This window comes from Betta splendens, chromosome 10, assembly GCF_900634795.4.
Source record: "Betta splendens chromosome 10, fBetSpl5.4, whole genome shotgun sequence".
In the NCBI taxonomy this organism is placed as follows: Eukaryota; Metazoa; Chordata; class Actinopteri; order Anabantiformes; family Osphronemidae; genus Betta; species Betta splendens.
In genome coordinates this window covers 17,777,834-17,803,476 of record NC_040890.2, presented here as the reverse complement: position 1 = coordinate 17,803,476, position 25,643 = coordinate 17,777,834, and the positions used below count along the sequence as shown (strand labels likewise).

The 25,643-nt window shown below is 46.5% G+C and overlaps 1 protein-coding gene across 1 annotated transcript; it reads right to left on the bottom strand.

Annotated features, from left to right (window-relative positions):
• Positions 1-7,741: 7,741 nt before the first annotated feature.
• qdpra (quinoid dihydropteridine reductase a) lies at positions 7,742-14,143 on the bottom strand. The gene is made up of 7 exons (XM_029165462.3): positions 13,954-14,143; positions 13,791-13,883; positions 12,921-13,017; positions 12,388-12,528; positions 10,443-10,551; positions 9,749-9,832; positions 7,742-8,497 (listed from the first exon to the last, which is right to left on the bottom strand). Exons 1-7 carry the CDS (start codon positions 14,035-14,037, stop codon positions 8,395-8,397), a joined length of 711 nt encoding a protein of 236 aa, XP_029021295.1. The 5' UTR covers positions 14,038-14,143; the 3' UTR covers positions 7,742-8,394.
• Between the last annotated feature and the right edge of the window lie 11,500 nt (positions 14,144-25,643).

Below are 25,643 nucleotides of genomic sequence, written 5' to 3'. Positions count from 1 at the left end.
CCCTTGAATCCATGCAGCACAGGTTCTGCTGCTGGCGCCGACTCGGTGGTCCTGATGCCGACAAAGGCACACAGCAGCCACCAGCTCAGCTCACTTTCCTCATTTCTACATGCGGATAATAAACCTGTGAAAGTCTTGGATGACTTTCACACAAAAAGAAACCCCACAACGGTGTCTATGGGATCTGTTAATGCCACCTTCCCAGTGTAGCTGCAGTAAAAGCAGCATTGTCCTGGTTCACAGAGGCTCAGTCCGTTGCAGCAGCTTGCGTCAGAGCGAGCCACACACCACTGATCTGATGTAATCACAATTCTGGGTCAGATGTCTGAACGTGACACTTCCACACAATATCAGATATTTAGAAATTTAACATTTTATGTTCAGGCTGTAATTCATTACTGATGGCATTTTATGGCTCCCGTTTTAAGATATATTATATAACGGTTTTAGAACGATGACCTTTATCCTGTTGCTGCGGGTTGAATTTCTGCTTATCCTATTTAAAAGGTTCAATATACAAATCCAGTGAACAAATATCTGACTTCATTCATTATGCAGTTCATTTCAAGGAATCAGCCACATGCTCTAATAAGACGTAGCTGCTGTGAGCTCGGAAGTACGATCCTGTACTGATGCTAGCGTTTGGAACTGCTGCAGCCGTAACTCTGCCATTGTTTGATTAACAACTAGTCTTATGGTCACTATTTGATAATTACTTGAAAATGCCAGGGTTCCAGGCTGCAGATGTGTAATTACTGTGTAAAAAAAGGCCTCAGATTAACTGTCATTCTGTAAAAGCCACGCTCATTTGTTGTGAACCAAGTGAGACAAGACTTCAAAGTTTATAATTCGCGTTCAGGGGAACAAAGTCTTTACATATAACGAAAGAGGAACTGGAGAACCTCCATCGCCTTCCAACACCCCCCCCCCCCCCCCCCCCCTTTACTGAACTTAGACCCAGGATGTAAATGAGAACCAGATGTGTAGAGGGGTGGGGGGCACCGAGGAGACTGTGTTTCCACAAAAACCTTAACTCAGAGGAACCAGAAAATCCCCACACTTGGATCAGTCGGACCCGTTACTGCGTCCGAGGCGCCGTCCCGGGAGGAGGCGGACACAGAGGCCGACAGACGGGCGTTTAGGCAGATGTGCACAAACAGGCAGCGAGGGAGGAGAGTGTGTGTCGGCGTAATCCGCCCTGGGAGAGAGCGCCCAATGACTCCCAAGAGGCTTATCTTGGTCAGATCCTGCTGCTTGTGTAGAAACTGTCAATCGTTGGTCCGGGGGAAAGTACCCCCCCCCCACCTACACCGCTCCCACCCCCACCACCACTGACCTGGATTTGACTGACTGCTGTCTGTGGCATCCACCCACGTCCACAGGCCCACGGGCTGTTTGATGTTTCAGCTCAGAGGCAATTTACTCAGACGCTAGGATTCTTTTAGCGGTGGACAAACAGGGAGCAGCAAAGTACAAGTACTCAAGAGCAATTTTAGGGTGATTGTATTTTTACCGTTCCTTCAGTCCAACTCTTAGGCCTGGACACTGAGACGCTGACTCCTCCTGAACGTCAACAGGCGCATCTTCTGCCGCCTCGGCATCAACATCAGCGTGAGTCTGATTCACTGCAATGGAGGTTTAAACTGGGCTCCACCGCTTCTCATACGTGCTAAACTAAAGAACCAAACTCATTTTAATTACAGTAGTTACAGCATCAAAGCATTTAAGGAACTCCTACGTGAAACTCTACAAATAAACAGCTCTTTTTTTTTTGCAGACCGTAATCAACTGCAGAGTTTAACATAGCGAGGCTGCCGCTGGCCGACGTCTATTAGAAGCTACAGGGGAAATGGAAGCTCTAAATAGCAGCCAAGGAGCTGTGAGACCGCTGGAACCAGGAGGGTGATGCTGTGATGCAGCACGGACGCAATGACAGCAGGAGGAGGAAGCCGCCGGTCCGTCCGTCCCAGTTTACAGTATGTAAATTAAAAATGCAGATTCCCTTCTCCTACCTGCATATCTAATATGTGCATAATTCAGCATATAATATATTCTGCACTTGTTTGCCGATAAAAATCACAGTTGGAGAAAAAAAAGCTTATTTTCTAGTTGTACTTCTTGTTGTACATGTATTTTTTGATTACTGAACTAAAGTTAGGAAACATGCTGAGACCTCAAAACTCAGTGATGGAGTTAAAGTTTCCAAAGCATGAATGCAGAGTAAAGTAGTGGGAGGGCAGGTTCACATGAGCCTCTCGGGGGGAGACGTTGTTAAAAATTCCCCCTGACTGACTGGTGATATGTTGAAGGAGATTCCCTACGAACGCTGAACCTGTTTACGTCCTCCGCTGATCTGGGATTCACAAACGGCCCAGGAACAAAACACAGTCAGGCTGTACTGGTCCAAGAAGTGACAGGTGTGACGCCATGCCGGCCCTTCACACCCCCACTCCTCCCCCACCCCTCCCCCCTCAGCCGGCACAGTAACAAGAGTGTTACCTTTAATGGCCGCCTGCCGTCACTCATCACTTACGAGGACAGGAAGCTGCAAGTAGATCACCAACAATACAACACAACCGAAGGAGTGATGACACAAACACAATAACCCGACCCGGTCCAGACTCCAGCTCCTCCTCCCCAATGGCTTTGCAAATGAAGCAATCGTACACAGAATCTATTACGTTTTCCATAAACCTATAGCCATGTGTTTAAGAGGAAAACACTGCTGAAGATGGTGAAGGGCACTTCCCCCAGCAGCTGCTGAGGTCTTAAAGAGTAGAGACGAGCAAAACCGTGTAAGGTTGAAATGTCTTCAAGGAGAAAGACTGGACCTTTCCTGATGACTGTGACTTTTAGGAAAACACATAGCGGTAAAAATATCATTTCAATTCAAATGAACATATTGAGAATATGATGAGGCACCGCACACGAACGGCTGCTCTTGTTTAGTCGCCGCCCAACATCAAAACCCAACCCGAGAACAGCAGCGAGCAGTCATTGATCAAGTGTGAGTGATAAATAGGCAGAAATAGTTTTACTCTGCTGAGGATGTGTCGTCCCAGTGATAATGACGGGAGCAAAAAATAAATAAGTAAATGACGCCTGCAGCGGCCCTGGAAGCATGCAAACAGACAAAGCACGAAAACAATTGGGACAAAAACCTATTTAAGGCAGAAATCGCATCATAAACCTGCTCCAACCCTGAAGATTCGGCTTCAACTCTAACTTTCACGCAGTAAAATAACATCCCTGTAAAAGTAGTTTTGCCACCGAGCATTCTGATGCACATGAACACAACTCAGACTGAACACAGCTACGTATATATTTATAGAAGGGCTTGGGTGTAAAGTGTGCAAAGCTGCAGCTGCTGTCAGGCCCCGTGCGTGTTTCCCTGACAGGCCGGGAAACACGCTTCCCCACGACTTCAGCCTCATCACAGATCCAAGTCATTAAAATGCCAGAAAACCTCTCCACTTTTCTCAGGTTCTCCCTCGTTCGGAGTTGTTTTTCAGAGGCTGCGATTCCGAAGGCGGAAGATCGGCGCAGGTCTCCTCCATCGGCCCATCATTTATTCATCGGCATGGATTTTTCAGGCAGCGGCTCACCTCTCGCTAAGCAGATGTTGAGCACCGTCTCGAGCCGCCTTGATCTTAAGAGACGCACCAGAGCTGATGCTGTTTGTTAAAAACACACATTTTAACCCGCGTCGACCCGAACGGGGAGGCGCCGGCTTAAGGGCCATTTAATTAAATCAAAAACTTATCAGTCAAATTTTAATTATGCTGCTGTGGCTCTGGTTGACTTATGACTTAGTGCCATCTAGAGGCCGAGCGGGGTTCAACCCAAGCCGCAGACTGTCTCCAGAGAAAACAACATCAGCCTTTGTTGTGTGCAGTTATTGACTCTGTATATGTAGTCGCTTAACAGACATCGACTGGCGATTAAAGGGCGCGTGTTTACTGCAATCATGTCTTTTTCTGCTCACTGGGAGATGGAGCTTCATCTCACATTTTGCTTATGAAAACTCAGTGGATGAACAAGCTCAACCATGTCTTTAGGTACAAATACTGTATAACTGTGAATCTACAGTTTGAAAGTATTAGATTAAAGGTGTTTTTTATTCTCTTATTGCAATTGCTGATGCAATAAATGAATATTTAATGTGAGCCTGTTTATCTTGCTTTAAGTTTTCAGAAGGTCTTTACATAAGCTTTTACCTTCCAATGCCTCCTGCGCTGGCTTCTGTCTGCTTTGAATGTGGATTTATGCCAGGATGTATTATACATTACCTGAGTTCTACTATTTTCTTATCCCAAAACAAACAAAAGCAGTCAACATTAAACCAGTTGTTGCAGATGATTGGACACCTGTGTGGATAGTTCAATCGCTGACTCTGCGTTTTATATGCAAGATCCTAATCATTAAATTACATGAGAAAATAAATGTGTTTTTATGAATAGTGGCCTCTCACAACTTGTTATATTTAACATATTAGATAATTATTATGATGCTTTAAATTGCCTTTGGTTTCCTTAACTTCATTTACCAAATTAAATTTTCATAAGAATAAGATTTTTGCTTTGCATAAAAGATCCTAATTTTTCAAAGCTGCTCAAACATTACCTTGACTAAACGTCTGCTTTGTTCAGTGCTGATGCATTTTAGGATTATTTGTAATGGTGGCCACAGTATGAAGTGCTAGTGCACCTACTCTGTGCAGGTTGAACCCAGGAGTCCAGTTCTTAATAACAGACTCCAGGATCCTCCATGATCCTGTCTCTGAACTACTGTCTGATCCCGTTTCTAGTTTGTTGTTTTAGATCCTCGCTTCAAATAAAACGTCTCTGGCCATGAGAACGCTGAGCCAGGAAGCCGAGGGGCGGTTCCTGGGTTTTGGGCGACTTACTCTCACGCAACACATGTGGCGGCTGGTCCTCGGGAGGCAGAGGGGTCCTCCCCTGCAGGTCAGGTTACGCGGAGCAGCCAAGGGCTAACCACTACCATCTGGCCTCACGTCCATGTTCACCGCTGCTGCAGGGCTCAATGGCTTCCACATGGCGCCGCGCCATCGCAGGCGGAACCCCTGCAGCCAACACACAGACGCACGGATATGATGCTCACTGACAAACTACGCACATGCACGTTGGAGCATTTAAAAGCTGACATGTAGAAATCACACACGTCTTCACAAGAAAAAACAACAATGTCTTGATTTAAAAAAACTCATGCTTTGCTTAAAACCTGCATAATGTGGATGCTGTTTGTTGATGTAGCGCACACAGGACCAGCATGTGCGCGCACACACACACACACACACACACACACACACACACACACACACACACACACACACACACACACACACACACACACACACACACACACACACACCGTGCGTGTTCGTGGGGGTGGGGAGCGAAGGCTTTAATCAGGAAATTCACCTCCAGGGCTTTTCATGCGAGCCGGACTGGACACTGCTCTTGTCCCTGCTTCGCACAATGAATCACTTAGACAACCTGTGCTTGAAAGCTTCAATCCAGTGTCAATAAAACTAATGCGCTCACAGGTTCTGTGTGTGTGTGTGTGTGTATCATCTATTATAGAGCATGCAGGGGGAAATCAGCACCACCGCTGCCTGTTGTACAGAATCAACATAAACAGCTCTTTAGAGCGGTCAGGGCCGCTGCCTTGGCTTTTATTAACCCTTTGATATCAGCTTATGCTTTTATTTTGAAGCTGGTTTTCTTATCTACAGGTGGAGAATATATGTAGACGAGAGGCTGTGAGCTCGCTTGACCTCAAATTAGCGCCGTTCCTTCTGCGCGTTAAACTGAACCCGGTTCTTTTCTGACACTCTCAGGTAAAAGATGAGGACAAGTGTTGAGTGTGTTGTAAATCACAACTTTATGTCTGACAAGATTTAACCTCAACGCTTTCATTAATTACTTATAACTTAATTTATTGTTGTGTTTGGAGGGAAACTGAAGCCGATTGGAAACAGGAAACGAACCAGTAACGTGTGTAGCGTGTGGCTGATGTTGAACCACAGCAACTGTTCCTTCATGACGTTTGGTGGAGTCCATTCGGCGTCAGTTCATGAATTGCATTAAATCCTACAATGTGGCTTTTGTATGGTCATTCCTTAGGTCACGGTTTGTGCACATCTAAACTGCACAGAAACACGTTAACAGCATTAACCCAACTTGATCCAAAAATCATAGCAGCAAATCTTAGTTCCAACAATAGCTGAATGTGATGTTTACGTAAAAGATTCAAAGTTCAGGACGCGAGACAAATGCTTGAGAATTAGTTTTATGGTCGATTATAATTCTTGTATTAAAGTAGTGAAGATTTTTTTTTTCTTGAGAACAAATTATTCAATGTAATTGAAAGCCACTGCGATTGAAGCGGATCTCCAGTTCATGTCCCACTGACCCGGTGGCTCATCTGCCCCCGTTGACCTTTAATAGCTCTGCTTGTTGTTCATTTAAAAGCACATCAGTCATCCTGTATCTCCGCTCTCGCCATCAGCTGTTAAAGCAGCGCATCTCTAAAGCAGCCCAGATAAATTCTCCTTAGCACGCCGCTGCACCTGTGACATTCTAATAATTTGCTGCGCATAGGTGTAAAGTGAACAAAAACAACAGCGTCTGTGGCGCCGGGTGACAACTTATCTGGCCCAGCTGAAACAGGAACAACATGCTCCGTCTCAGCGGTAATCTTTGATCAGCTGAAACGCTTTCTGTGATAAACATTGACTCGATCCCCATGGGCAATCACTCTATAGTGCTGGCATCAAGGGAGGTAATGTATGCATAGACGTGTTGAATTCGCCCCGGGCCCTCACGCACACACACAGGCACATACGCGGGGAGATGAATTGCCACGCCACCTAGAATAAATACATATCAGCTACAGTGAGCTGGGGCGCTTTGCTCTTTCCTATTAATCCTCAGCATGGTGATTTATTGCAGTGCGCTTGTCAACAGCCATATAGTCTCCAGGAACTGTGGCCAGACGGGAGAAATAGGAGTTTAAGACTCAGCCCAGCAGCTCGGCCCGCGCCCCATTCATATGCATTGTAGTCCACAGACGGGGGGGGGTTGTTTACAAAGAATGGGTGAGCAACAACACTTTGAACCAGCACGGACGAGGCTGGAAAATAATCTACAGTATTTGTCATAATCCAACTTTTAAATGAACGTCCTCCCAGATGCCGTTGCCGTGGAGATTTGCATTTGCCACGACAGGCCTGGATGCTCAGCAGTCACCTCCGTGCAGGAAGGGGCACAAAATACAGTAATTTAGATGTTTTATACAGCGTTACCGCCTCCTCTTAACTTGTGAATCACAGTTGGAGTGAAGCAGTGGGACTTTATGGCACAGCGCCATCTAGTGGTGGCAAATATGAAGGACAGCAACACATTTGATCAATTTCTGGTTCATTATTGTTTTATATCATATTAGCAAAACATTGTAAACACAAGCATTGTCATCACTAAGGAAAATTGCAGGTACTGAGTTTAGAGCACGGTTCCAGAATTATAGCCCATTAAATCTTTGACAGACTCTGATTTTGAATATTGGACTATAAAATTATACATTTTCTTTGCATAGGTTTGCTTGCGACTTGTTTTTAAGCAGATCAAACCGTTCCCACTCAATTCAACGCTGCATCGATGCACATGCACACAGACTGAGCAGTGGAAGTCCTTTCCAATAAATTCCCACCTTGAATCGATTTGTTGTTATTTTATCATTTTATTGTGACTTTGACACAGTTACAACAAACGACGACAGGAAGAGCAGACCTCCCCTCAACCACAGACACCAAGGACACTTGAATGGAACAAACGGAGAATAAGGCCACTGCATTTTAAAGCGATTTGTCCGTTTCAGAGAAGACAGCGGCTTTTCTTCAGCGTCTAGGCCCTTCACAGACTCTACACAGCACAAACTAACAGATCTACAGACGCCACACATCACGTAAGACTCGCTGTAGAGCGTCGACCTGCACAGATGTCACAGAAAACAGCTGCAGCTACGGAGTGAGACGAATGGCATGAAATGGTGACACAGAATCAGCTTCACTACTTCCAGTCTGATTGTAGCTGCAGATCTACAGCTAGATGGTGCTGTGGTGCCACCTTGGCAAAGAAAGCCGGCCTTCCTCATCCTCCTCATCCTCACCAGTCACAAACAAACCCGTCCGGCCGCCTCACCTCCACCTCCTTATTTGACTCAGCTGCTCACTGTCACAATCTCTTTCCCACCTCTACACCCTCCGACTTTTTTCACTAAATCCTCCTCTGGTTTCAATCATTTCACTTCTCCGTCTCCGCTTCCATTGGTCTTCGAACCCCCGTCTCCGGCTCCGCAGCTCCACTCTGCTCCCTACAAAGCGGACACAGCCTGGGTTTCACCTGCGGAGGTCTCTATCTTCATCAGGCTTCCTGATGCCGGCCGGTCCACACCAGAGGCCCAGTTGAAAAACATTCTGCAGAAATAAGAGCAGTGATTGGAATTGGCTTTTCTTTTTTGTTAATTGGCTAAAATTAGATTTTAGTTTAGCTGATTTAATAATGTGAGCTACCTGGTTATGAAGAAGAACCACATGTCTGCCAGCACTCGAGTATGAATGTTGTGTATGTAATGAATACATCAACAAAGGCAGAAGACAGTTAATGATCTGCCATGTGAACAAGGAGCGATGTCACTACAGCATCAACCTGGTGGAAGCAGAACGTGCTGCACAAATTCACCACTTTGACCAAATAAACGAGATACGTTCAAGTTTGATGCACAAACATTTGTCCTTTTGCAAAGCGCTAACAAAAACAACTAACTGCACCCTCCTTCCGCTTCCCAGCACCCAGACGGGTTCTATTTGTGTCCTCAGACCCTCATCTGTTTCCTCAGGGATTATCAAACTGGATTTAATCCCATCTAATCTCCCCTGGACTATGTGGACAGTAAACACTGTAGAAAATGTGGGCCTAATGCACCCAGTGTCCCTTCAGTCTATTCATATTTGCAGTATCTAGATTCACCCCCAACAATAAATCAAGTGAAAGAATTATTAGAAATTATTAGAAAACAAACTGAAGACATATTGCAGTATAAATTTGATCTTTAGGATACATTTTAATTAACAAACCTCAGATTTCATATAATGAATAATTTGCTCGTATGCAGTTGTTGTATTCTCATATCACGCTGCACATTTTCCCCAGGTGCTTCCAATCACGTTAATACGTCCCGATAGTCTGTGTGATCCAAGGCATTAAAGGAGAACGTGTGTTTACAATGTTACTCATTCAGAATCAAAGTGGGGTTTTTGCACCAAAGCTGCACAACCAGAAACAAAACCTTGTCGACATGTGTCTTAATAGGGAAGAATGCAAATGATGCTTCAGCCTCAGCAGGGGGCCACCTGTGATCACAGGCGTGTAGAAGACAGGGGCACCTGCACTCCCTCTACGGCGTCACAGTGGGACGGGAAATGACTGGAACCATTACATCATGTTCACACATTCAAAGGGTCCTAATTCTCAGTGGGAGGCTGAGAAAAGGAAAGTCTTCAGTGTGAAATAGCATTACATTTTGTTTGTATTGTGCCATTAAACTCCTTAATTGAATTAACTCAATTTATAGTATTTATGTCATTTCTAGGATCCATGAACGCCTTTTTTCCTCCCAGGCTTATTTCATTCCACCCATAACAGACATTACTCCCTGTAGCACTCACTCTGCGATGTACTCCAGCGGCGTCCAGGAACTGAAGTCTGCGTCAGGCATGAACTTCCTGTTCATCGGCGTATCCAAGGTAACCCTGTCAAAAGAAGCCAGATGACAATCAGGGCGAGAGCTCGACCTCGTCTGGGAGGCAGAAACGCAGCGCCGGCAGGCTGCAGCACAGATAACAGAGCACACGGGGCTTGTGTGCATTACAAGGAAGTCTCTAGCATCTGTTTGCTTTGTTACTAGACAGACAACAGCTCAGAGCTAAGTACAACCCTGCTGTTACTGTTGCATGCATTGACCCAATGTATTCAGGCACACGTGCTGAAATCACTGTGCAGGCTAGAAATGCAAGTCATGGAGCCAACGCTGAACAGATGCGACACCTGGAGAGGCAGCGTTGCTGGTGAAACAGGACCAGAGGAAACCCCGCTGCTGGCCTCTCAGGATAACGCTGCCTTTAAGCACGGCGAGGCGACGGGGCCCGTGGGTGTCGCTCACCTCAAACAGAACAGGTGCACAGGCAGAAATCCCTCACTGTTGGTGAAAGAGCCTGAAGCACGACGCGTGGCTCCGCTAGATCCTTTCTACCATGTGAGGCTTCACATGTTGACGTGATGCCTGGGAGCTGCATGCGCTTGTCTGCCGCCTGTTGTTCAGTGTGTGCGTCCTACAGAACCTCAGTGCGGTGCAGTACTTACGGTAGAATGGCCACGGCCGCGGCTCCTGACGGCATTCCACTGTTTTTAGCTGCCAGACTCTGACACAGCTGGTGGACGGCAGCTTTGGCCATGCCGTAGCCCACCATGCCTGCGGATCTCACACACACACACACACACACACACACACACACACACACACACACACACACACACACACACACACACACACACACACACACACACACACACACACACACACACACACACACACACACACACACACACACACACACACACAACACTAAGAATCCACACATCATCCAATGTATCACATGCGTGATGCGTTCAGGGACCACCTTTAACCATCTGTGTATAGACATTTTGTGGTAGTTTTTGCAAAATACGTTTAAAATAAAATTGGACGTGAACCCAGTCTTTAACGGCTTTGAGGAATGTTTTGTAGCTTCATGGAAACAGATGTGCCTCCTCCAAGCATCTACCCTGGCTTTCCAAAGAATGCCGAGCATCCGCTGATCCCGGGCAAAACCAGTCTCATGACAGGCTAACAAAGACCCGACCAATGGGAGCGAGGGGCGGCGGCGTGTCTAATACAAGGGAAGCGTCAGGACGGGACACGCAACGGCCTGAAACAACACAGCTCTGATCGGCTGACTCCACATGTTCACAGCTGATGGGCATTGTGTTGTCTCACACCCACTTATTGGTTTTCATCAGTAAACTTGTTCATTAGGAACAAGCAACAACCATCAAAGTCAGTAGAGTTCCTCAAACTAATCTGTTTCCACTGCACAGATGGCCCAGATCCTGCTTATTATCCTTTCCCCCCAATCACTTTGTTTGATGAAACAGAACAAAGGGCGACCACGAGCAGCTCTCAACCCAGGATTTACTGGACCACAAAGAAGAAAGTGGTTTTTGCAACAAAACGCGGCTTTCGTGACTAAAAGACATTTGCTAAAGCAGCCAGTCCTGCAGAAGCTCAGCCACAACGAGAACAATGGATCCGAGCTGCCTCCCTCTGTTTGGCTGAACCTAATGCACTTTGCCCGCGAGGATAATGTGCGCGCAGCCACAACTGCTGAGTCATTCCCCCACTAAGCCAGCGGCCGACGAGCACGAGAGGCTCTGAGCCCACTCCCAGCCAGGGTTCTGTGGGGAATTGGACCTCGGCCCATCACATGGTTGGCTCGGATCCGGGGGCGCAGACGTCACATGGCTCCGCACCAAAGCCTCGGCGGCGGCCGACGAGCTGCGCCGCCGCCACATGAGCCGCCTACTGCGACTCACCGTGGATCCAGACTGCAAATAACGACGCAGGCAATTAATTACCTGCGCCGGATAATGTTTAAGAACAGTTTGGATCTCGTAGAAACAAAAGCAAACACGACCAACTCCAGAGTCATTAGTTATCATCTATTACTAATTGTTTCACAGGATTCTAGACCAAAACTACAGATTACGCTTAACGCACAAAAGAAAAATCTCTAATGATCTAATCTAAAATTTCAAGATCATTTCATTTATTAACACTAACTGGTAACATTATTATGTTGGATTTTCAGACAATATCTACTTTAAAAAACAATCTCTTTTAAACGTTTGCCTGCTTATTTGTTCTAAAATGGCTTTACTTACATCGAGTCTATCGCTAAAGGACAGAGCTCGGGGCCACAGTGGAAATCAAATGACCGGCTTTTCACTTACGAGTCTGACTCTGCAGCCTCACAGTCTCATCAGCTATTCTGTATTTACACTTGTTTTGTTTCTGGGATCCATTTTATCGACACGTTTTCCCTCCTCATCATTTTGAGCTGTGTGAGAGGCCCCGTGCCTCTGATCAGCACGTCGATTCCCGGCCGAAGCCCCCGCTGTGCATTATTTGAGCTGTCAGAGCCCCACAGCACAGACGTGTGCATGTGTCCCTGACAGCGGGTCATTGACGGCAAACACAGCCCGGTCGTACCTCCGGTGCCTGAAAGCGCTGCTTTGGCCCCAGCCAGCGTCAACAGCCCGCCGGGTTTCAGGTGCAGAGCAGCGAGGTGGCTGGAGATGGTGGAGGTCCACACGCTCTGCTTCCACATCAGGTCTGCGTTTTTATATAAATCTGCCACAAGGGGTTATTATTTTTAGTAGTAATGCACGATGAGAACAAGGACATCAGTAAAGTAGTTAATGACTCGAGTCTCTTAAAAAACAAATACTGCTTTACTTTTTTAATTCTACTGGTAAAACATGTCCAGTAAACAGAACAAAGATCACCACAGGGTATAAACTTCAAAGTCACATTTTAGTTGTAATTTGTGATATTTTAAAACACAAACTTATAAATAATTCAACAAAACTATGTTTATAATTAAGGGGAAGCTACTGAAGCGGCCTTTGAATTCAGTCACACTTGTAAAACTGGCACAATTCATTTATGCGTAAAAATTGCTGCTGGGAGAAAAAAAATAGCTGATGATTAATGCTAGAACAAACAAAAGGCTGAATCCTGACCTTTGGAGCTGCAGCTTCCACCGGCCCATCCTCCTGCCACGCACAAGATGGCGTCCACTTTCTGTTCCCCCAGCAACCGGGACACGTCTGACGTCACCTGGCAGAAGGGGAGAGAAGCGTCCACTCGGTTTCATATGAACCCAGAGGACAAACATGCACAAACAACACGCCCTCTTCATTTAGATCTCACACCAGGTGGAAAATATTAAGTCAACGAACTGACATTAATGAATGTTTATGTGCCTGAACAGTAAAATAAGTGATGACTAATGAACTAATTGATCCTGAATAAGCGGAGGCTGCAGGGGAGGGGCACATGACCCCCCCCCCAAGGACCAGGAGGACCTGAAATTATGGATTTTAAAAATAGAAACCTATTCTTACCAGAATGAAATGGGAAAATTACATGTAGAATTATTTCATGATTAATTCAAATATTTCCCTTTACAGTCATGAGACGTCATTTAATTAGAATAATTAAAATGTCCACATTTTTCCGAACTTCTGAAAGACAGAATTTAAGCATATTTTTACTCATGATGCAACCATAGTGATGACAGCTGTCACTACTTGCTCATACATGAAATTATGTCAACACACGGACGTCATCTTAATTAAAAATCACAGCCCAGGAAAAGTGTGTTTGAAGAAACCACACTTCCAATATTTTCGAGGGTGTCGTGAACGTAGCATTAGCCTTCCCTCGTGTAGCATAACAACACCAAACGCTGTAAATAAAATGCGTGAATGCATGTTTTATACGAGCCGCGGCCACAACCAGGGCTCCAGGACTCCAGCTGCGGTGAGACATTCACGGACGCAGGGAAACGCCAGACACGTGGGTCACGCCGCCCATCGCCCGCCGCTCACCTGTCCCGCCTGCTCGGCGAAGCACTCGCTCATCTTCACGATCACGTTCTCGCTCGCCTCGTCGTTCGCGGCCATGTCGATGCTGGCGACCCACTGTGGACGACAGGTCGGCGTTAGGCGCGTGACGCGTCCGCGGCCATGCGGACGTTAGCGACGCACTCACCCAGCCTTGGGACCTGAAGTGCTGCACACACTTGGAGCCCAGGGCGCCTTTCCCGCCGTAGACGATGACCCGGTTCGCCGCCATGTTTCTGCTCTGACGCGCGCCTCGCGGAGAGTGACCGAGCGGCGGCGGCGGCGCTTCAGACGACACGCACGGGCCGGAGGAAGAGGAGGAGGGAGGAAGAGGAGGCGTTCCTCCGGTTGTGCAACAGGTTGCCTCCATGCTGCATTCACAGACCGTCGGAAATTACAACAGCTTACAATGTGAACGGTGAAAAAACTGTAAATAAGGTCCAGTTTCGTTTGTTTTCTCTGAAAAACATAATTTAATAGAGCAGCCAGCTGTACAGTAGATTATTCCACATTTTGCTACTCATAAAATTTACATGTATTTACATTGGTTGTATATTATACAGTTTTTAACACCTTTTCTTACTTCATATGCTTTTATTTGGTTATTATGCACATCCCACTACACAGAATCAACATAATTGTCAAACCCAAAACTGTGTATTTTAGGTGTTCATTGTTAAAAAAACAAAAAAAACAAAACAGTGTTTGCTACAACACAAATGCATAAATCTAGCAAAATTAAAGCTGCAGTTCTGACCACCTGAGAGCAGTGATACAAGCTATAAACCCAATACTGGCAGGTTAGTGCTGCATAACGTTATTATGATGACAGATTGTGTAAGAAAATAGTCGTGTACTTAAACATCCCAGAGAATATACAGCAACGTTACGATTAATTTGGACACTGTTTAAGGCCAAATGGGTGTTGGAGCAGTTTTCACTCCCCTCTTGGCCACGAGCTGCTCTTCAACGGCTCCTGGGGGACGAACTGTTTGGCTCTTCCCCTGTTAAATGCTTCAATATATTCAGCGGCTCGTCACCGAGTCTGTGCGTCTGCAGTTTAGTGGTGGACAGGAAGTGGATAATAGGCTTATTAAAGCTTGTTTGCTGAAACAGCTGCATCTGGGAACAAGCGTGATGACAGCGGAGCCGCACATCAGAACAAACAGGCTCTGTTCAAAGCCACTAAAGTAGGCAGGTGGTTCGATTAGTGCAGTTTTAAACTTCATGATGCAAACCACTACATAACCACTAAACACTAAAATTTATATAAAACTATTAAAATACCTTAATATATGCTCTTAAAAAAAGCTATTAAAGGGACGACTCCAAATGTTTGATCCATACGGCGAATCTATATCACAGCACATTGTTGTGGATGCCTTCAGCACTTACTGTTACTGCGGTGGATTATTTTACCACAAGGAGTCAAATGTCATTTTCTCTATTTTGCACAACAGTTTTTATTCAAATGTGAAAAAGCTGAAACAAACTCAGATGCGAAACGTCTCAAACTGGATGCTTGGCCGTTCTAACAAAAGTAATTCCTGAAGGCTTTGTTTTGTGGCTGTGTGAAGCTGCTGTCCTGAGGCAGCACACATGAATAATATATCACCAAACCCCGTCGTGTGCTGCATCTGAGAAGCCAGACGACAGGGCTCACCCCGGACCGCGAACACGGCTGCATGGAGATGGAACCTCGCTGAGACATTGACCGAGACCGCAAACGGACGCAGGACAGCATTCGGAGGAACACCTCTGGAATTTAAGCCTTGTCTTTTCTAAAACTGTCTCCTTACATACGTACAGTACAAGAACAGTCAAGAATTTTATTGTGACTTGACTCTTTCATCATTCAGCAGATACAATGTGAATCATCTTTCATCTCTTTAGCTTTAGTCGACTGGAATCACATCACAAGCTGTACACGCTTGGAACACAAAGAAAGAAAATCTTCCCTTTTCTACTTTGGTAATAAAAAATCTTGGAGCAGTTTGAAACACTTTGAGATGAGGTGGAAAACTTCCTCCCACGCATTAACTTTTCATACACTGAGCACTAGATGCTGCTGTAAGACTGTGATGCTGATGACACAGGACTGAGCTACGGCTTCCCATTATTTTTCTGTGCTGTGCCAAAGCAGCGTGCCAACGAGACATCCCGGCTCCCATGAATAAAACATGCAAGATGCCCTCGCCTCCTCTGTCACTGTGGTGAAGCCCCCGATCTGTCACATCCACCTAGATATGACACACAGGTCTGCAATGGGGAATAAATGCTTGGTTTGTCTAGTTTGACATTCACACACACACCGACAGCCACACACGCCGAGAGCAGGTGTGAGCGAGACAAATACATACTTTTCCAGTGTTGTAAACAACGGTATTATGCCTTCCCTCCCCACCTGTCTTCCCATTGTCTGCAGACGCACACACGCGTTTCCTACAGAGAGCGTGATGGGAGTCAGTGAGGCTGACCCGGCCCGTCTGTCCTCCAGGGCTGAGCGGGCTACCGAGGAACACGCCGTAATTATGTGTGGCTCCGACCTGCGAGAAGCGTCCTGCAACTTCCTGTCAGAGTCAGACGAGCAACTGAGCTGGTCGGCGCCGAGCGGTACCGGGCCTGGAGTCGGCCTAACGACTGCACGTCTATCAATTAGTGTTAGTGCCCACATTAAAACCACCAGTGGGTCGTGTTCATCTATTTTTACCAAGAAACCCACTTCTCTAAAGGTGATGAAGTCCTTCTTCATATTCTCTCCTCAGTCCAGTGTTTGAGCTCCGCTTCTGTAAATGGAAAACAAACACTGGGGCTCACGCTGGGTAATGTGCAGGGGAAGCTGTCTGCATGCTGGAGTGTGGCCGCACAAGCAGAAGGCTGAGGAAGGAGTCTGGAGCTGACGTGCCTGTGAAGGCGTCATTAGCTGTGCAGCCGCAGCAGCAGCACTGATTAGCTGCTGTAACCGCGTAAGGTTTGATTTGGTCTAAGTGGAGCTAACAGTGGTTTAATGCACATCTATGAGGGACTTATTGTTGGGTTCGATCGTGTTTTATGGGGAGTTGTGTTGTCCCTGGGTCCGCCCCGGTTCTCTCCAGGTAGTACAGTAGCTGCAGTCTATTACCCGTAGTCATAACACACCAACGACTATAATGATGAATTCAGTAAAGCTCGACATAAAAACTAGAAGAGCAACATAATGATTTTCTGATCTTGGTACCGAGCCAGAGTCTGACTGTGATTCATCCTGTGTAATAACATCAAGCTCCGGCGCTGAATACAACCTGCCTTTGGCTCATTTTATGCCTTTTCAGCACGAGTGCTGAGAACAAGCAGAACCTAAACCTACGGGCCGTTCATCATTATGTCGGTGTCATGTGAAAATAAAGTCCACAAACCTCTTGCTTACATGATCTCCCCTCTGACCTCTGACCCCTCTGAGTGCTTCATGACCCACAAATCCCACATCAGAAACATTCCAGTGAGTAAATACAATGCGACCGTCACACGAGGCTAAATGGGAACAAATTCCAATTTTTACCTACACTGTTGTCAAAAAAAAGCTTCTAAGCATTTTTTAAAGTACCTGCTTTACATATTTTGCCTTTATTCTGCATTTTACTCCACTCTGCTGGTTAGTTTTAACCTCCCTCACCCTGCACAAACCACAATGAGAGCTCCTCCACCCGGGCACTTTTAGTGTCCTCTGCTGTTTGTGAATAATGGCCGCATTCGCTTGTCTTTGTTGTTTAGCACTTTACTGGATTTGCTTTTAAAAGGACCCGTGACAGCACACAATCGCTGCTCAGTTCGCAGACGGCCGAGGGCCGCAGCATTTTATAGCGGCGTGCTCTGTGTGAGCTCACTCTGTGGCTACGCATGAAGCCATTAGTCACAGAGTTGATCACGTACATCACTGAACCTGCTGAAATCAGCCAGAACCACTAGTGTTTCTGCAGTAAAGGTCGGACTGTTTAACCTCGTTTTGTCTGGACCTTCAGCTCCATTTCAGAGTCAGACCCACATCAGGATGCTGCGGTTCCCAGGTTTCGGTGAGCGGTGCAGTAAAACGTCTGGATGTTTTAGCTTCAGGTTCCGGCTCAGGAAAATCTGGTCCGGAAAATAAAATTCAAGTTTATTTCTGGCTGTCACATGGGTCTGAGCGTCCGGGTTCTGTGCGTGCTGGCTTACTGTCACGCCGGCTTAGTGTGACAACTGAATGCCGCCCAGTCGTGTTTAATGGTATTAGTAACACCTTTGCCTTCGTACTGTGACAAATCAAACTGCCTGCTGTAAAACAGGGCAACAACAAGTGCTAATTACTTAATCACTAATAGAGACGCCAAAGTGTCTTTAGCGCTGAACTCGCCAACAATGGGCTTTTGCAGCATTAACAACCACTGTCGCTAATTAGAAGCTGTGGTTGGGACCATGGCTCTGATCCAGGGTCTGCTTGGATCAGCTCCAGCCACCTCATGACCCTGCACTAAGACAGCATAAAGAAGACATGGGTCCATCACTTGCACAGCTCCTCTAGCACGAGGATGATCTCGTGTTGAGTTGTGGTTTAAGCTGAGATCAGGCGACCGTGCTGCTTTAGCACATGATCATGGCTCCATGTGAGTCACACAGGGTCGTCCTCCTTCTGCTGTATTTAATGAAGAGCTGGAAACCCATCACAGGGAATGATGGATCTCCTAGTGATGCAGAGCATGACTGAGGATGGGGGAAGTCGTCCCCATTTTATGTCTAATACTTTTGGAGATCTATTTGCTTCCTTGAACTCAGAAGTCCTTGCTCATTCACTGCGCTAAGAAGAAATCGATCTCCTCCGGCTCTGAAATAATGTTTCCTAAAATGAAAACACTATTTCCCATGGCTGACAGTAGCAGATCCAAGGTGATGTGTAATTTATTGCGTTTGCTTCGTAACATTTCTCTTAAACCTTGTAAAATCCGTTGGATGCCGTCCCAATTTTGTGCGGTGACAAATGCTGCTGTGCTGGTGTTGTCTGGAGCGCTCTGGCTGTGGCAGCCACTTTCTTTCCAGCCAAATTGTTTGGACTGATTCCCACAATCTTGACAGAGGACACAGTTGCATCCGCTCCCCAGGGCACCTCTCTCTCATGCACTTTGATGCTTTTGAGACATAAATCCTCGGCAGCTTTTCCATTCATCCCAGAGCTGTGTCAAGCACCACTTTGTTTCCATTTAAATTCTCAGCTTCATTGTGGCAGTTTCCGAACGGCCGACTAGAGAGTTGTGGTCTAGTGCAAGTTTGTTGATTGCAAAGCTTTATGGCTTGTAAATGTGTTGGGGCGCTGAGCAACTTGGCTTCTTAATGAGAGTTAATCAAAGCGAGAGCAGCAGCGAGTGGTGGGGAAGGAAACAAGACAGACAACAGCAGGAGGCCTCTGACCAGGAGCAGGGCTCTTTTTAAAGGTCAAAATGATCATAGAGGGACGTTAAGCGATCACAAAATGACAAATAACACCACAAAAGGTAGCAAATTGACCACCGGGATGCGTGAAACAACAACAAAGCGATGTAAAATGCCCAAACAGGCCGATAAAATCGCCACAGAGACCCACAGAGATGCAAGCGGACTACAGAGACACGCATTTACCAGCGATACAACAATGACGACAAAAATAGGCCAATCGACTCCTGACAGATGCAAAACGACTACAAAGAGACAAGATAGGAGCACAAAGGCAAAACAAGCATGCACTGATACGAAGCCACGACAAGGACCAGAATCTGTGTGATTAAAGGTCCTGTGATCAATATTACATAAAGTATGAGTTCGCCAATTAATCTGCTTCTTGTTTCTGAGGACTTGATCTCCTCTGGCCCAGAAAAACACATGTTCCTTCTCCTCACTCAACACTAGATGTCCCCAGCTCCTAATAAAACTCTTGGCGTTCCACTCAGCCTGTGAACATGATCACGAGCGTGTATTTGATAATCCCCCTTTTCTTTCACAAGGAAATACTCCAGATGAGTATGAAAAGATTACACAGAGATTATGCAAAGAGGCCACTGTGTGCAGACTCGGCTAATGGGAGGCGAGATGCTACGCAGGGCATCCTGCTGCATCACCGTGCAGCCCTACATCCCAGAGGCCTGCAGACAAAGGAGGAGCTCTGAAAACAAAGCCCTGTGTTTGGGGAGGGGAGGGGGGGGGGGGGGCAGGTGGTCTAAACAGAGTATTAGGGAGTGAAGCTCGAGGCGTGTAATGTCTCAGCTCACCCTAAAGTGGATTATGGAACTGATATTGGTGTCAGAAGTTTACTGGCGGGCGAGAGACAGGAGGAAAAGAGGAGCTGGAGTAATCTGTTGGTCGACAGAGGAGGAGATGTTGGCGGCTGATGCTGGATAAAAGTGCAGCCTGCCTGGAGTAAGGCTGGAGATCAGCGTGGAGAAGCAATAAAGTGATGGTGTGATACTGTAGCTGCTCGGCGCGGGAGGAGGGTGAAGCTGTGATTAGACAGAGATTGGAGGTAAAAATCCCAGGGAATCGCCGGCGCCTGTGCAGGTGCTCGTTGAAGTCTCACTTTCAGGGCTTTGAGAAAACAATCAAAAGCAGGTTGGGGAGGAATCAGGGATGGAATTGATACATCTGTGCCAGGGACTTTGGGCTTGAAGACGGAGAAGGCCTGGGAAGCAGCGTCTACGCTGAGCGCCAGCAGCTGTTCTCTCCTGTCTGCGGCGCCGCTATGATTAATTAAGCCAAGGAAACCATCACCATCTATTATTCTGCTCATTTGAATTTTATGATTAACTTTTCTTTCAGAAATAAACCACATCAGATCACATTATGTTTGCAACTTCATAGGGGGGAAACCTACTTTTGTCTGCAGATGCATTTGTTTCCAGGTTGACGAGGCTCATTGCATTTTTAATCAGTAAAAACAACTCGCTTTAATTGGATTCACACATTAAATAACGTCCCTCAATGTGTTAGTGGAGCGAATCTACATGTCCTTCTTCGGAACGTGGTCCCAGCTGCTCAGAAGGCGTCGCGAGGCCACTTCAGCGACATTTACAAGCAACTAAAGACAGGAATTAAAAAAGAAGCCAGAAAATAAAGTGATAAGAATGTTTCACCAAAGCCAAAGATAAAAGCAGCCTTATCTCGCTGATAAAACACAATTGTATATTTATTTTGAGTCAGAATCAGTAAAAGGATAAAACCCTGGGTTCTGACTAAGCTTTGACATTTACTGTGAAATACCAGCAGAAATCGGCTCCGTTAATCCAGGTGTGTCACATACAGTAAAGTCGTCTCCAGAACAATTTGAGCCTCAGGTTTAAGGAAGTGCTGCTCACTCTACTGTATCTGTGATGGTCCATTGACTTGTAGGGTCAATTAGCAACATGCTAAGCTAACGAGATGAGAAATCTGGTGGTTTTGGACCAGCAGTCCTGTGAGTTCCGAGAACAACAAAATCCTCCTACAAGAAGAAGACTGATGGAGAATTCCTTTTCCTGGAAGTGGCCGGGACCAGTACCAGGCTCCGTGCAGCAACGTTCAGGCCATCAGGTCCACATCTGCTGCCAGAGCAAATTCATCTCAGTTTCATGCTCTCGTACGACAGAATGAGCGACAGCCGGCGTAACGAGACCCGATCACATACAGACAGACAGCACACGAGCACATGTACAGTAGATGTACAGTAGGAGCGTGATGGGGCTGTTATAGCTGCGTCCACAATAGGATTTAATGAAGTCAAACCAGACTCATGTTTAAAAATGACTCCAAGGACATTAAATATGGAAAGATTTCCTATTAAACCTCCAAATGCTGCATCCGCTCCAACAGCTCTCTGACTCTACGAGACGTCTCCTGTTCCTCAACGCGTGCGCGCTGTGTTGCTCAGCACAGTGTGATTAAGTTGACTCGTCCCGTGGGAGTAAAAACCTCATTGCAATTTAGCATCAGTAGGACAATAAAAGCGTTTTAATCAAAGCGCTTTCACAGGCGCATTATCGAGTCCCTCCATGTGTGGGATTCCTGTCCATCTTGTTGGTTCCCTCTTTGTCTCTGCTGTGGAACTGGGAACAAACCCGACGCGTGCCTCTCGCTTCCTGTCAGAGGTTGGTGCTGATCCAAATCCGCTCCTGCACTTCCCACAACCTCCATTTCCCTCCTCCTTCTGGATCTCAATCACTTTTTGGCACTGGACGAACTCAAGTGCAAGTCTTAGACGGTTGCACTTCCTTCTGTTCAATCCATCCTTTGCCTTTCAGGCCGAGACATTTAATTAAAGTGGACATGACACATTTATAAAACATACTGTTAAAGCTTAAGGTCCAGACTGCTCAAACAGATAGAATTCTTCTAAGCTGCTTCCCATCCTGCTGCTGCCTCCTCCTTTTCTGGACCCCCTCGTTACCGCCCCCCCCCCCCCCCCCCCCCCCCCTCCACTCGCTGCCCTGTCGCAGTCGTTCCTCGCATCCTCCTCGAACGAAGGTGACGCGCTGAACTTTTCCACAGTGTCGCCGTCATCCTGCATCTGAGCTGAGCGTGTTCCTTTACTTCAGCCCTGACACGTGGACCACGGGTTTGTTTTTTCCTTCCTCCTTCGCCCATTAATCATCTCGCAGTCCCTGAGATGTTTGTGCGACTTCTCAAAGCGGGTCTGACCCCAACTTGGCAACCGGTGGACAAATCCACCGTCCTGGAGCGCGTGTGAAGTGGGTAAAAATAGCTTCACCTCAAGCAGCTGTAGCTGTGGTACTGGTGGCCACTTATACACACACAATATTTATATGTGAGACCACAATAGAGAAGGTTTTACTAAGGCTTGGATATTTATATCATCATTGCAAAAATAATACTTGCCTTGTTGAATCAAGCAGCTTTGTTTTTAATTTCCTCAACCTGGCAGGTTTTAGTTTTATTTTTACATGTTTTCTGCTACATTCTCTCCGTTGCCCTTGGAGACGTCAAGCATCTACGCTGTTGTTAATGGGCAGTAATATTATAATAATGTGCTTAATGCTATAATATAGTCTAAACTGTCTCTTAGGCTGCGTGGATGGAGTCTCGGGAGCATTTATCTCTTTGTCTTATACACAGTGTGTAGCTTTGGTCAAACGCAGCACTCTGAGCATCCACATATTACAGGAGTCAGACCCCGTACGTATTGAGGTTTGTCAGACTTTTGGTTTCTGTGAGCTCATCCACAGACCAGTGTCTCCGCATGTTTCCTCTTCCCTCCCCGCCGAGTCAAACTTCATTTCATATCCTCTGGGAAACAATGTTTTGCAAAGAAACACTTCAAAAGGCTACAACACTTGGTTCTGGTATCTACAAAAGTTTTTGATCAGCGGCGATCCACTTTTGGTCGCGCCCTCTGGGGAAAACGTTTGGCTGCAGTCGTAAGTGCTTTCATGTTGTGCAGCGTGTCGACGGTTGCGAGGACGTCCAAAGTCATAAAGGATGCAAACAAATTCATCTTAATTACTTAGCAATGTACAAACTAGCTGCTCCTTCCCGTTTCTAGAACCCGCTTTCCTAATTTGCATAAAATTTCAATCTGTTGAGCACAGATTCATTTCCTCTGGATTGATGCCTGTGGCGGGATGCAGTCATGTGAGTGCAGCAAGCGCTGGCCGCGAATGAAAGTGGAGGCGGCCGGGAAGCGGGACGTGGCACGTGCTGCTTGGAGTGATGTTTGGGTTTCTAGTCTGGGATATCAGAGCGGTGTTTGGACTCTGACCTCCAGCCAGAGACAAAAGCTTTTGCACAAAGTGCCACGGCTGCTGCATTATGAATGTGGCAGCAGAGTGCTCCATTAGGAATGACTCAGCAAAGACTTACACTCATTTTCAAAGTATCACTTTATGCATAAATGACTGGAGCAAAACACTTATGAGGAGGGCCTGCTGAAAGCACCCGGCAGCGCTGGAACACATCAGCCAACAGGCAGCGGAATGTATATTTAGAAAAGCGTCTGGGCGCTCTTCAGTCTGTCAGCTTCCACATATAACTGCATGATCTGTCCTACAGTAAGAGCAGCTTTGTTTAATATATAAAATGCTGTGGGTTCTAAGAACGAGAGATCGGAGCTAAAAGTATTTATGCAAATGTCAGAGTTGAGGAGCCAGCTAAACAGCTACTAGATGGAACAAAGCTCCTGTCCAACAAATCTCAGGACACGACTAACATCAACAGGTGACGGCAGTAACTGCATGACAAGAAGCTTCATGGCCAGTCCAGATGTGCCACACATCTGGACAGGGGGCTGAGGTAAAGGTGGTTCTCCAGCGTAATCACAGTCCAACGTTGGCCCGGAGCCGAGTGTGGCACCTTCCAACGCAGACAAATGATGTAAGCATGATTCATGATCCATGTTTGTGTTGGCATAAAGCTCAGAAAAGCAACAAATTATCATATTTGAGAAGCTGAGACCAGGAAATAATTGAAAAACTAATCAACGGCAATTATCATAATTGGAGTTGATTAGTTTTCTGTCTGTGAACCGCTCTGCTAATTGATTAATCATTTCAGCACTAATTAAATCTGCATTATCTTAATGTTTTTGGATCTGTATTTTCGTCTCCTGTTCCTATTATTCTGTAACTCGCTGAATGAATAAAGCTACTGTCCTTTTGGAAAACAAATCCAATCAAACATACATCTCCTGTTCTGTTTCTGCAGCGTTAACTCCCAGAGGTCAAACGTGAAGCTCCAGCACCAAACCACAGCCTTCCTTGTGTGTGTGTGTGTGTGTGTGTGTGTGTGTGTGTGTGTGTGTGTGTGTGTGTGTGCGTGTGTGTGTGTGTGCATGTGTGTGTGTGAGTCGGCTCAGCGCGCTGGTGTGTGAGCATGTTCCACATACAATGTGTCAGAGTCTATTATCGTCTCCACCAACTCGCACACATTCGTCTCACGGCCGCTCTTTTGTCTAAACAATCACACACACACACACACACACACACACACACACACACACACACACACACACACACACACAAAGCCCAGCCCACACACAGACACATGTTCTTCACTGGATTCACACATATTCCGTCTTTTGTACTGACTTTCATAGAATGCATTTCTTCGCCCCTTGCTTTAATCTTAAGCAGCAACAACTAAATGCCTGACCACAACCTTAACCCAGGGAACAAATGCACACACAGACTCATACACAGACGCACACACACATACACTCGTACTTTGTCCGTCCACCGTATCACTCAAACTCAGGGACAACGCATTGTGCTCCAGCGGCCTCTGTGACGCGCTCGTCAAACACAAATAAAAACAACACAGCAACAGCAGCACAGCAACACAATGCTTCGCCACCAGGGACGACTCCATCCTCTCCGCTCAAATCAACATGCACAGCATTAATTGTCTGCGCGATAAATTACAGCAGCCGAGCGGCGGCGGTGCGACACATGCACGCGGGTTGTTTATAAGCACAGATGTGGAGACATAATCTCCGGATTCGCAGGGAGAATGTCAAGGGGAAGCGCGTTCTTATTCACCTTAATGAATCACACCATAACTTCGTTTGCAGGAGCAGCAGCACATTTGGCACATGTGCACCACCGCCTGTTTGATGGTGTTAATGTGCAACTCCCAGGCTGTGGCTTCAGTGGCGTCTGCACCAACGTGATGACATCATCACGTGATGACGTCATCACCAACGTGATGATCTTCACTAACGTAGCGTTCGCAAGCGTGGAGCGACCGTGGCGTCGCAGCGTTTCAGCCTCCGTCCAGCGTTGCCCCTGGAGGTCATGAAGCGGAGGCGTCACGCGTGTCCCGCCCTCGCCGCGTCAACCACAGCATCAGCTGTTTGTCCACAAAACGAGGTCTGTTTAC

Coding starts and splice junctions, on each gene's coding strand:
- qdpra (XM_029165462.3), bottom strand. CDS start 14,037: ATGGCGGCGAACCGGGTCATCGTCTACGGCGGGAAAGGCGCCCTGGGC. Junction 13,884..13,953: donor ACTTCAGGTCCCAAGGCTGG/GTGAGTGCGTCG, acceptor TGTCGTCCACAG/TGGGTCGCCAGCATCGACAT. Junction 10,552..12,387: donor AGCGCTTTCAGGCACCGGAG/GTACGACCGGGC, acceptor TGAGATCCGCAG/GCATGGTGGGCTACGGCATG.